Raw genomic sequence first — 12,062 nt, 5'->3', positions numbered from 1 at the left:
GTATGTTTCTTTCCTTGCATCTCTCTTAGTCTAAATTGGACTTCATGGTAATGATTATTAAACAATCCAACCTGAGACACTCCAGCTGAAGCATAGCATCCTTTCCTTATCTTGGAAATACAGAAGACCTTTGATATTTCTTGAAAAACCCAGAAACTTTCTCTTTAGCAATGAGCAACCTTATCTCCCTTTCTTGTGAGTGCCAGATGTTCAGGGCATGTCTCTCCATAGTTTAATTATTCACATTTGTGATTTTGAAATGGTTTATTCTTTAATATCTACAATCTTGACTATAAATTTCTCTTCTGCTTTTTTCTTCCTGCAAATTTCACTTTAGCGGTTGTGATGATCTTTGAGAGAAGTTTTACAAAGAAGTTTTGCTTTTGATGTTGCATAATGCATATTTCTGTACCAATGTGTGAAAAAATTCTTATCAGTGACTGCTGCTCTGTTGTAGTTTTTCCTCCACTCATAAGCATTGAACTTGGCCTAGGATACTGAAAGTCAGAGGAGATGGAAAGGAGTAAAATTAAATTATCTGATACACACAGAATAATGGAAATCAAGAGCAAATTTTGCACTATTTGAAAGGATTGGGTGTGTACATACAGCGACACTTAAAATCATTGCTATTGAGACTGATTCTTTGGGTGGTTAACGGGAGCTTTGGTGGTCTTTTGTTTTCTGTAGTTTTAAATGGTCGCTTTCAGATGAGGCACTACCTAGGATCTTTCTTCTTTGGAGAGGTAAAGGCTTTTTTTACCATTATGAGAACTAAGATAAGAGTTAAAGGGAAGTAACATACCTGTTCTGCAAGAACTGTAAAATACTAAAGGGGAAATAAAGCATTCAAAGCACCAAAGGTGTAATAAGAATAAAATTTAGTATGTACATCTAAAAGGCAATTCAGAAAGGATGTCTTGTTGACTTAGATGCCTGTATCTTCTTTAAAAATCTTTGTATTTAAACTTCACATAACATATACTTACAACATGTAGTTGCTAAACAACTCCATGCCTTTTTTTTTTTCTAAAGGCAGTTTGAAATTCACCAGGAAGCAAGTCACATGCTTATATATGTATAAAATATTTGATCTAGTAGTCATGTCTGAGAGAAGTCTGTAGTAGATAGGGTCAGGCGCTCAGAAAATCTCACGATGTTACAGAAAGCAGTAGAGTTCCTCTCCCCCTAACTCCTAATAATAAGAAATCACCCAAGAATGTAGTCCCCCCTAACATTAGTAACTTTCTACTCCTTACTAACCAATTACAATAAAGTAAGACCCCCTGACGTAAGGAAAAAACTTTCCCGGTATAAAACCCGACGAGACGGGACAATAAAAGTCTTGAACCGTCCACCATACTGGTGTCTGTGTGTGTTCTTAGCCCGAGTGACCCTAGAAAGTTTAGGTCGCCGTGCCGTTTCCTCAGAACCAGGTCACCTCGCCTTGCATCAGAAGGCGACAGAAGTCAGTCTTCACAAATGGCAATCATAAAGATTTTCATTAAACTTTCAATTTGTTTCATAATTTTCAAGAAAAAAAACAGTCCTGCAATTAGAAAATCTTGCTTAGATTTCAGAGGTACTTACCGTTTCTCAAATTAGTATCTTAACATAGATTATAGAAAAAAAACCAGCTGTGAGTCATTTTGCATTCTTCATCAAAGGTGTGACACTGCAAAGAGGAAAGATAGATTGAAGAGCATGGATAGAAAGCAGGTATACATACAGCATGATGGTTGAATTGCTTAGAGGATTCTTGCAGAGAGAGAAACCCTATACTCCAGTTCTTACTCCTGGAGCAACCAATGTTGGTGGCAGGCTGTGATAGGAAAGTCTCAACAGGGTGTGCAGAGCAGTTGCTTATAGATCTCTTCTGGCAAGAAAGGGATTTGACAGATGTGTGTTACTAAATGTGTCACATTATATTGCAACAGCAGACAAATGAACTGCAAAAAGAATTTTTTCTATTCAAATATTCAAAGTCAGGGCAATTTATAGAGCAATTTATATCACCTTTGAGTATTAAAGGTTGTTTCTGACAGCACAACTGCTGTGTTTGTTAAATGGGCAAAGAGGGCACAGTCGTCATCACTGTGGAAAAATAAATCTTGGTTTCTAAAACAGTTATTCCTTGCAATAGTCTCCATGGGATGCCCATGCTTTTCTGATGGTGGAGCATTCATTCTGTGTACACTGAGAATTCAGTGTGAGTGCTTTACCACTAATACTGCATTCTTTTGATGCTTTGTATACAAAGCATTGTTGATGCATTTCCATACATTTTTACACTACAGTGTCTTGTTTGGGATAAAAACATTATTTTTGCCTTCTCAGCCATAGTAATTTGTTTGTTCATGAGTGGGGCTTTTCAATATTGCTTAGTAGTGTCTCCCAGCACTGCAGATTCTTGCCTGAATGAGGCAAGGCCTCACAGGGAGAGGCTGTAGTCTGTCCATGAGACAGACCTCAAGCTGTGGAACAGGCAGGTAGGGAGGAAGGAGAATCTTACTGGTTTTGGTAGTTTTGAAATCTGGTCCTAAAGGTGTTTAGGAATGTAAGACTTGCTTTCCACTTCCTGTTGTAACTGTGTGCTGATTGATATAACAGTGATTTCTGACCAATTTTACCCTACTGTGAGATCATAAAAACTTTGTATGATTCAGTTGGCTAAAAGAGTTCATTAAATGTTTTTCTACATGTCCAAATATAATTGATCTTGTCACAGAACAGCAGGATGGACTGACGACTTTTTCAGTTCTGTTTTATGTTGTATTAGCCTTACGCAGTCTTAAACATTTAGTCTTTCTATTTGCCTTGCAGTTGAATGTCTTCTCAAATATTTTTTTCTCTTTCATTTTTAGACACAGACATCAGTGAGTCTGGTATTTCTGTAAGAAGTGCTGGTTCAGCGGCTTCTCTGACCAGCCAAGGTGAGCGAAAGAGGAGGACACTTCCACAGCTTCCCATAGAAGAGAAAGTAAATGAAAATTTAAAACCAAAAACTGTATCTCATCAGAGGTCAGAAATAGGTGAAAAGCAAGACACTGAACTTCAAGAGAAAGAAACTCCAGCTCGTGCCTCAGATGCTAAGTCAAGCAGAACAATGAATGGTCTTTCACCCAAAGCTACTGGAGACAAAGTGTTTTCTTTTCCCAGCTCTTCTAGTAAAGAGAGAGTTGAAACTGGCAGAGAAACTTCTGTGGTGAAACAAGCTTTAGCAAAAATTCAACAACAAGAAAGAAAGGAGCAAGGACACTGGACACCTTCAAAATTATCCTCTACGAAATCTGCTGCAAACCAGATTGAGAAAGGTAGGGAGGAGATTGTTATGTCACCCAAAACTTTGGATAATCAAGAAAATGCTCCTGGACATGTTACAGATAAAGCAGAAATTAAATTGGCACAGATTGAGGGAAAAAGAAGAAAAAATGAAGAAATCATTAGAGGACAAAGTCCTAAAGTTCTTGCAGGAGATAAAAAGGAATCTTCAAAACCCTTAGTGAGGCAAGGTAGCTTTACTATAGATAAGCCTAGCACAAATATACCTATAGAGCTTATTCCTCACATTAATAAGCAGAGTGGTTCTGCTGCCCCTTTAGTATCTGCAAACAGGTTACGTGACAGAAGCGATTCGATGGACACTGATTCCAGTATAGATACAACACTAATCTTAAAAGACACAGAAGCTGTAATGGCTTTCCTTGAAGCTAAATTGCGTGAAGAAAATAAAACTGATGAAGGTCCTGACACTCCTAGTTATAACAGAGATAACTCCATATCACCAGAGTCAGATGTCGATACAGCCAGCACAATCAGTCTAGTTACTGGTGACACTGAAAGAAAATCCACACAGAAGCGGAAGAGCTTTACAAACTTATATAAAGATAGGTGTTCCACTGGTTCTCCTTCAAAGGATGTTTTAAAATCTTCTACAAGTGCTAGAGAAAAGATTGAAAAGAAAACTAAGAGTCGATCTTCAGATGGTGGGTCTAGAGCTGACGCTCGCAAAACTGTGCAATCCAGTGGAAGAATGAGGCAACCATCAGTAGATTTAACAGATGATGACCAAACATCCAGTGTACCTCATTCTGCCATTTCTGATATCCTATCATCTGACCAGGAAAACTACTCTGGCAAATCACATGGAAGAGTTCCTTTCACCTCAGCAGATGAACTTGTACATTCCAAGATGGAAGGAAAGTCAGCTAAATCAAAAACCTCTCCTGTTGGACTTGGGCAGTCCAGTAAATCTACCACTCTTCCAAGACCTCGTCCCACAAGGACTTCTCTGTTGCGCAGAGCCCGCCTTGGTGAAGTCTCAGATAGCGAGCTTGCCGACGCCGATAAGGCTTCGGTCGCTTCTGAAGTGTCCACTACGAGTTCTACGTCAAAACCTCCATCAGGGAGGAGAAACATTTCCAGGATAGACTTACTGGCCCAGCCTCGCAGGAATCGACTCGGCTCTTTATCAGCACGCAGCGACTCTGAAGCAACAATAACCAGGAGCACTGGCTCCCCGCGTACCCCAGAAGCAATCATCAGGAGTGGATCAAGGCTGATCTCAGGAGGAGACAGCGCTAAAGTTTCTGCTAGAACTCGAGCCAATAGCATTTCTCGACTTTCGGATTCAAAATCCAAATCCTTGGCTTCAGCTCATAATTCTCCCTCAGGTATGTGAGATTATTTGAAATAATTTTGTACAATACTGGATGCTTTTAATGTGTGGATTTTTTAAAGAAATTGTTTAAGAAACCGCTCTTATGAAACTGTTGAGTTTTAGTTGATGCAGTCTTTTTCTTTGGAGTAAGAGGCTTCCATGGCATTGTAGAGGTTTCTCATTTAAAATCATAAAGCCAAGAAACTGTAATCCTTCAACTCTTTGGCTATGTTTTCATCTTGAAACCGCTAAGAACTGAATTGGGACAGTCAAATGCATCAACAATAATTCATTTTAGTGCAAAAACAGACAAAAGATCTCTTTGCTCAAATCATGGTAGTAGAAGTTCAGAAGGTCAGCAACACTATTTAGTACATAGGAGATATAATATTTATTTATAAGGTAGGCTTGTAAATAGGCAATCAGATATTTTTTGATAAGAATAATAACGTTGAAGTAATTAATTGAAAAGCTATGTACTACCTAACTAAATATCATAAAGGAATGTCTTTTAAAGGGTTTGCCTTATCTTGGATTATTTCCCATTTTGTGTTCCAAATCACGGCGATTTATGAGTTCATCATGATTTCCAGATCATGTTGATCTTCTTTTGTGTGGTGACTATTCTACCTTGTCTTACATTTGGAAGGAAAAATCTGCACAGTCTCACAGAATTTTAACCTACTATTCTGTTAGAAGTTAACATAGCATTCTTAGTGCAGGCAGTGTTAAAGCTGGTAGGTTTTTTCAACAGCAATATTAATGCTATAAAAATAAAATGTGGTAATTATAAAAAAGTGAACTTTCTTGTGAAATGAGTATTTAAAATAAATGTCTGCTTGCTTTTAGAATTGTCATGCTAGCAGCTTTACCATACTTGCAGTTAATCCACAGTCTCAGAATAAAATTGTGTAGCTTCCAGTGATGTAGTGCTCTGAAATTTTGCTACATCCCATTCAGACTTGATATAAGCCACTGTGATACTTAATTTCCCACACTCCTGCTGTCCTTCTGTTGCTTGCATATCATAAGTGGACCATGTCAGGATTCTTAGCATTGTATATTCCCCAGGTATTTAGTTTTGCTGTGTCATTTATTGGCTTAATAGAAATTTCTGCTGAGATACACTGCTGAATTGTAGAGTTGACTCGGTGTGATTCTCTGACAGGTGTCTACAAAGGTACCCAAAAGAGATGACCCTTCAAATAAAAATTCAGTCTTTCCTTGTCAGATATAATTGGAAAAGCAGCATGTTTTCAATTTTAATCAAAATTTTAAATTGTCAATGCAGCCTGAAAGGTGGCAATGCTAGAGTAGGGAAGTGTCAGTTAAGGCTTCCATATATTTATTTAAATAATGAACTCTAGTTTACATTATAATAATGCTGATTTCTGAAAAGGTAAAGCCCAGATGTTTTTTTTCAATTGACTACTTTTGTTTTTCACAAAACTCTGTATGAACTTTGAGTTTTGTGTCCATGTGAAGTATTGCAGGCTTCCTAGATTTCCCAGGTTGCTGCATTGAAGTGGCTTGCTGCTTCTGTTAAGGGAAGTGAGTGTATCTTTCTCTTCTCACTCTATTAATCTATCATTTTATTGTCTTTGTTAAATGTTCATTTTTCCGTGTCCCACAGTAAAAGTTTACTGTAGCTTACATAAAATACTGTTTTCAAGAGAGAAAAGATGCCATCTTCTCAAGGGTACCCCAGCATAATAATCTAGGTAATTTTAAAAGACGGTTGTTAGAAAAATCTACAGTAGTAATAGCTTCTGTCTTATACAACTGTATCAGTTAATATATATCAGTGCAGAAGTCCATCAATATAAGGGCAGAATCTGAAAGTAATTAATGAAGCAGTCAGATACTTTCAAAACAAAATAATTGCCAAATAAAGCGATTAAGTCTTGTTAATATATAAGTAAAAATATTATTACTACTATTTTGGATTTAGAGTTCTGAATTTTGTCTGTATCAGTAACATTATTGTATAATTTTTTTACTGATTTATTTTGGTTATTCTTTAGGAAAATTTGAATTGCTTTGAAAGTGGTGTAACCTTCTAGTGTATATAGGAGTATATGTAAAAATGCATCTCCAACTACATATAGGCCACTTTTAATTCCTCAATTTAATTTTGTTTCTAGAAAAGTCAACAATTAATGTTAGCACTTTTGGAAAGTACTAATGAAGTGCTTGACTAAAGCACCTCAGCTGTTTGGATATGGTTTACTTCAGGCACATTTAATCAAGGTGTAACAGGAAGGAATTTTCTTCTCTCCCTGGACATAGAGAGACTGGAAAATGAATGATTATTACCAGTATTGGGTTACCAGAGGACTAGCCTCTCTCAAAATGTTAAATATGTTCCATGGGTTGTCTCATCAGAGGTCAGTTAACACTACCACATTGTAGATCAGTAAACACTGGCAGACTCTTAAATCCAGCCCAAAAAGAGCAAGTTATTTCTGCACTTCCCAAATCAGTGTTCCAGACACATATACCTGTAAAATGAAAGCAAGAATAAGGTGTAGTTTCTGGATTTTTTTTATTGTCTTGTACTTCACGTGGATGAATTGCAACATGACAGGGTTAAAATTGTCAGAGCTAGCAGAAAGTCTGTAATTTGTAGAATCATTTCTAATCCTTAATGCAGTGAAGTATTGGTTACTTTTATCTGAAAAGGCAAGCAGATAAATGCAACATCTAGGGTGAGAACTGTTAGCATTGAAGTCATTACCAGAGCTTTTCTGGGGTAGGAGGCTTGATAACTGAGAACACTGTGAAGACACATGAAGCAGAATTAGTAACTTTATAGCACAAGCAGTGAAAGGTCTGGTGAAGGCACTGCCTCATCCAACAGTAGTGTGATCAATAAAAACAGAGGAGCCCAAAGACCTATTTTCACAACAACAGAGGGAAATTGAAGATGATGTTACAGAAGGAGCTGTGTATCAGGAATACAAACGGCAGGATCAGCCATGCGAAGCTGCTGAAAAATTGGGCATTGAGTCAGAACAGAGAGACCTTGAGCAGCCAGCTGTGTTTGGCAGCTCTGCTGCCTTGCTGACCTAGCTGTCATAGCACATAGCTGCCAGATAGGTTGATCAAAGCTGTTGAGGTAACTGTGGGGGACAAGAAATTGATAATTGAGAAAAAACAGCCCTTACTAAGTAGATTTTAGTAGTAGGAGCTTGGAAATGGATGCACTTTGAGAAGTCAATGCCTCAATAAGAGTAGAATACCTTCTAAGTAGTATAAGGAATATATTCAATAAAATTTATTCTCAGATCTTTGAAGTGAGACTATGTTGTCCAAATCACCAAACTTGCCAGCTTAATGATTGTCAGGACATTATACTTCTCACAGGGTAGTCATTAAATTAGGTTTTAGTGCTGATTATTTTAGCCAGGGTTTTGGGGGGTTTTCTAGTTAATGGTACTGATATTCACAGTCTTTGGTGTCTGAGATAAGCAACTGCACAACAGCTTTCAGAAATGTACATAAACTACAGTGATATTTTGGGCCTGCTTAATTTAAAGATAGTATTAAAAGCATATATATGCAAATGTATAGCTACCTCACTGGGAAACATGCTTGGATATGCTTGTCATGAATTTCACAGCTTTGAGATTTTTACCACTAGGCCTACAGTAACTTTGTCCTCATATTAAAGAGAAACACATTGATCATGTGTAACACCCCAACATTTCAAGGCCTTAAAATTTAATGGTCTTAAACATAGGGGTTTTATGATACTATGTATTGTTACAAATGATTGTTAATTATTTCATTTCAGTTGCTATCCCTGAAATGTTTAAACCTTTACAAAATTGAGTATTTTTGATCGAAAGTATAATCTTTTCCTAAAAAAGTGTGGGTGGAAAAGAGGACCTAAGACTAATTTCATAAATATATTTTATTTAAGCAAATGCTTCTAATCTGAATGTTTTAAATTGAATTAACGTGATAAAACACTATTTTGTACACAGAGAAATCCAAGCTTCTCCCAGACCCAGACCCCGATGTTGAAACTTACAGTGGTAGAGTACTAGAAATCAAATCTGTTTCTGATATTTCACTTCTCATTCAATTTTTAGTTTTTAAATATATTATTACATATGCTCATTGTACAGTGCTGAGTTGCTGAAGTATCTCACTTGAGAGATTTTAACATAAATTTTATAATTATTTTAAAGACTATAATTTGAACTGGGAAAAAGAATTTAAACAAAAATGGATGAAAAAAATGTGGGCCCAACTCATAAATCTCTTTGGACTTTGGTCACACATTGCTTGCATGCTGTTGGTGGGAAAATGTACTTTTTCTGCTCATGTTCTATTTCCCTAAGATCAAATAACTTTGAAGCCTCCAAAAAAGAGATCAGAAAGTGATTGGAGAGGCATTGTTACTTTCTACAATAAAGTTAGAAAATTTTAAAAAAGTAGAACTAGAAATCATTTGAAACCCATATTTAAACCTGAAAAAATTGCACCAGCACATGTTTGTTTTCAGCAGTTGAAACTTCATTATTTGTATGAGGGAAGGGATGTAAGCTTATTCACCAATGTCATATTCTACATACCATAATCTTTGCATTATGCAAAAATTACTTCCATTATTTGTTACTTAAATTCATATTAGTGTATACTTCATTTGTAATGTTCATTTTTTAATGTATCAGGAGAAATCATTATTAGTTCTTGAATTTTTTAATACTAAAAACCAATTTACATCATTTGGTTCTATATTTTTCAATCAGCAATAGGTGGTCACACACTTACTTCATTTTCTGCAGTACTTACAGAGCCTCATGAATGTCAATAAATTTGGGGTATTAAATCCCCTGCAACAATTTAGCAGGCTGTGGTGATGAGGATTTCTTTACACTTGGTGGTGTCTCTTCCTGCTGGAAAGGTCTGAGGACAGCACACCTGAGATCCATTTTCTAGATTTCAGTAATTCATAAGGGGACAAGAGTCTCCTACTTAGTTCCAGTTCTCCTGTACTTCAGGCTGTCCTCACCAACATGGCTGTATAATGCTTTGTGTGCTGCATGTCAGAATATTTACTTCTTTCTCTGAGGCTGCTTTTCTTATGGATGTTCTGCAGATTTGCATATATTAATTTTATATATTCTTTTTCTGTACTAAACACATAAGCATAGAATCATTAAGGTTGGAAAAGACCTACCCATCATCTAGGAATTTTATGCTTTCCTTATGTAAGCATGCATTCCAGGCTTGGTGCCAGCTCCATCCCTCCTTCATATCTCTTCATTTTCTTTATTGTGTATTCATAAACCTTGAATGAAATTTGGGAAAAAATCTGCAGAAAAAGTGCAATCTGACTATATACTTAAATGTTAATGAATTGGGCCCTTGTTTTGTAATACAGTTTGAGCTCATACACAGTCACTGGCTTTTACATCTTACTTTACTCATCACTATACAAAGAGCATTAGTTTTATGTTTTTATTAATCAATATTTTTATTTAACACAAATAGCTTTCTTTTAAAGATGTAGTAAATAAACCTTTTGTGAGGTACCTGGGGATGGATAATAAATAGCTGTGTATTTTTTGTGATGTTACTGAAATAATGCTGTTTTCTCTTATTAAAGACGCCATAATAATTCTTTTTTAATAATTAAACTAATTTAGTAAGTGCAAGATGGAGGCGCTTTCCTACAGATTATGCTTCCACCTCAGAAGATGAGTTCGGATCAAACCGTAATTCCCCTAAACATGCCCGTCTGCGTACCTCTCCAGCCCTGAAAACCGCGCGCCTGCAGAGCGCTGGGACAGCAGCTCAAAGCAGCAGCACCTTCAAGCACAGGATAAAGGAGCAGGAAGACTACATTCGTGACTGGACTGCCCACCGGGAAGAGATTGCAAGGTTGGTTTGAAAGGAGTGCTCCCAGAATAGCAGAGTTTGTACCCAGGTGCACATAGAGGACAAAGGGAGCTGATGGATTCGCTCTGTCACTCCTTACTGCTTTCCTTCACTCACTGAATGGGTTACTTAAAATTCTTCTTACGAGAGAAGTGTCTGGCAGGCAGAACACTCACATCACCAGCGCATCTCTTTTTAGCGGAAATTGATAGTAACTTCTGATTTATGATAGCCAAATCCCAGAAGATGAACTTTCAGTTGCAGTATTGGGACTTGCAGAGGTACTTGGTTTCCCAAGGCTGAAGTGTATGTGATTTTGTACTACCTTTACATATTGAGATAAAATTTCAGATCAATCACAGGTGACAGAGAGAGAAAAAAGTAAGCTTTGGAATGTGAGAGACCATGTTCTCATTTTCATTTTGATTTATCAGGACATTATTTCATGTTAGGTACTTTCTGATTTAAGTCATGCGTATTCACCAAAAAGGAATTTTTCTTTTGTTGCAAGTCCATGAGATTAGTATCTCAATACCTCTGTCATTGCTGGCACTACTCTGCTTCAGGTGAACCAAGGCAAAGTTAGTTGCACATTCTGGTAACCAATTTTTGCCATATCATGCAACACCCAGCAGTGAAAGCTTCAGAGAGCTTGCACAAGCATGTAAATTTTATTTGACACTTAGATGTCAGTGTTCAGGTTCCAAAGATTTTCACAGAACTTAATTTGGAAGCCTAAACAAGAAATATGTTTTCCTTTTAAGATTAGTTTTAATAGTGTAGAGTATTTTCTTAATACTGTGGAAGTGTTTTGCTTAGTGTGATTAATTATGTTTTGTTTCCTGATTTTGGTAATATTTTTCAACATTTGTTTTTCTGTTGTGATCTGTACAAAGGGAAGATGTAGTGACCTGAGAGACACACAGAATATGCCTAAGGGAGTCTCATAGTATCTGGACAAATAATGAAATAAACATTTTCAAAATAATCTTCCTAGAAAATCTCTTTCTTTTCAGAAGTGTAAAGTTAGAGATGGCTATAGGGAGGACTGTGTACTGTGTGTATATGGGAAAAATAATTGATAGCCATAGCATATTAGTTCCTCCTGATAACCAGTACTGCTGAAGCTCTACTTCAGTGAAACTTTTTGATATGTTTTGCCCATCTAAGAGAGATTGAACCTGGACATAATCGATGATTCAGTCTAAATTCATTTGATGGTTAGGTTTGCAGGTTTTTCTCTTCCCTTGGGATTCTTACTCTTTCCTACATTTATGTATTGGCTTTAAAATTTGTTTTAAAGGCTGTGTACTTATCCTATGTCTTCAGCTTTATTTTCAGTTGAATTCCTGAGAGGCTCAAATCAGTACTTCTAAATTTTTAGGTTTATGTTGAGATTTTACACAACCTGCATTAAATGAGCTTATTTAAGGTGAAGAAAAGTAGCATTTAGCATCTGAGAAATTCCAGGTTACTCTCATCTGTTGTCACTGCTTCCAATACCAGTTTT

General features: G+C 36.7%; 1 protein-coding gene across 6 annotated transcripts in view; it reads left to right on the top strand.

Annotated features, from left to right (window-relative positions):
* CEP170 (centrosomal protein 170) overlaps positions 1 to 12,062 on the top strand; it is a 94,624-nt gene that overhangs the window by 67,338 nt on the left and 15,224 nt on the right. For all 6 annotated transcript variants that reach the window (XM_059467348.1, XM_059467347.1, XM_059467350.1 and 3 more), the window contains 2 exons: positions 2,865 to 4,673; positions 10,321 to 10,555. In XM_059467348.1, the coding sequence (XP_059323331.1) occupies positions 2,865 to 4,673; positions 10,321 to 10,555 (2,044 nt within the window). The remainder of the gene's footprint in view (positions 1 to 2,864; positions 4,674 to 10,320; positions 10,556 to 12,062) is intronic.

This window comes from Ammospiza nelsoni, chromosome 3, assembly GCF_027579445.1.
Source record: "Ammospiza nelsoni isolate bAmmNel1 chromosome 3, bAmmNel1.pri, whole genome shotgun sequence".
Classification (NCBI taxonomy): Eukaryota; Metazoa; Chordata; class Aves; order Passeriformes; family Passerellidae; genus Ammospiza; species Ammospiza nelsoni.
This window is presented reverse-complemented; position numbering and strand designations above follow the sequence as displayed.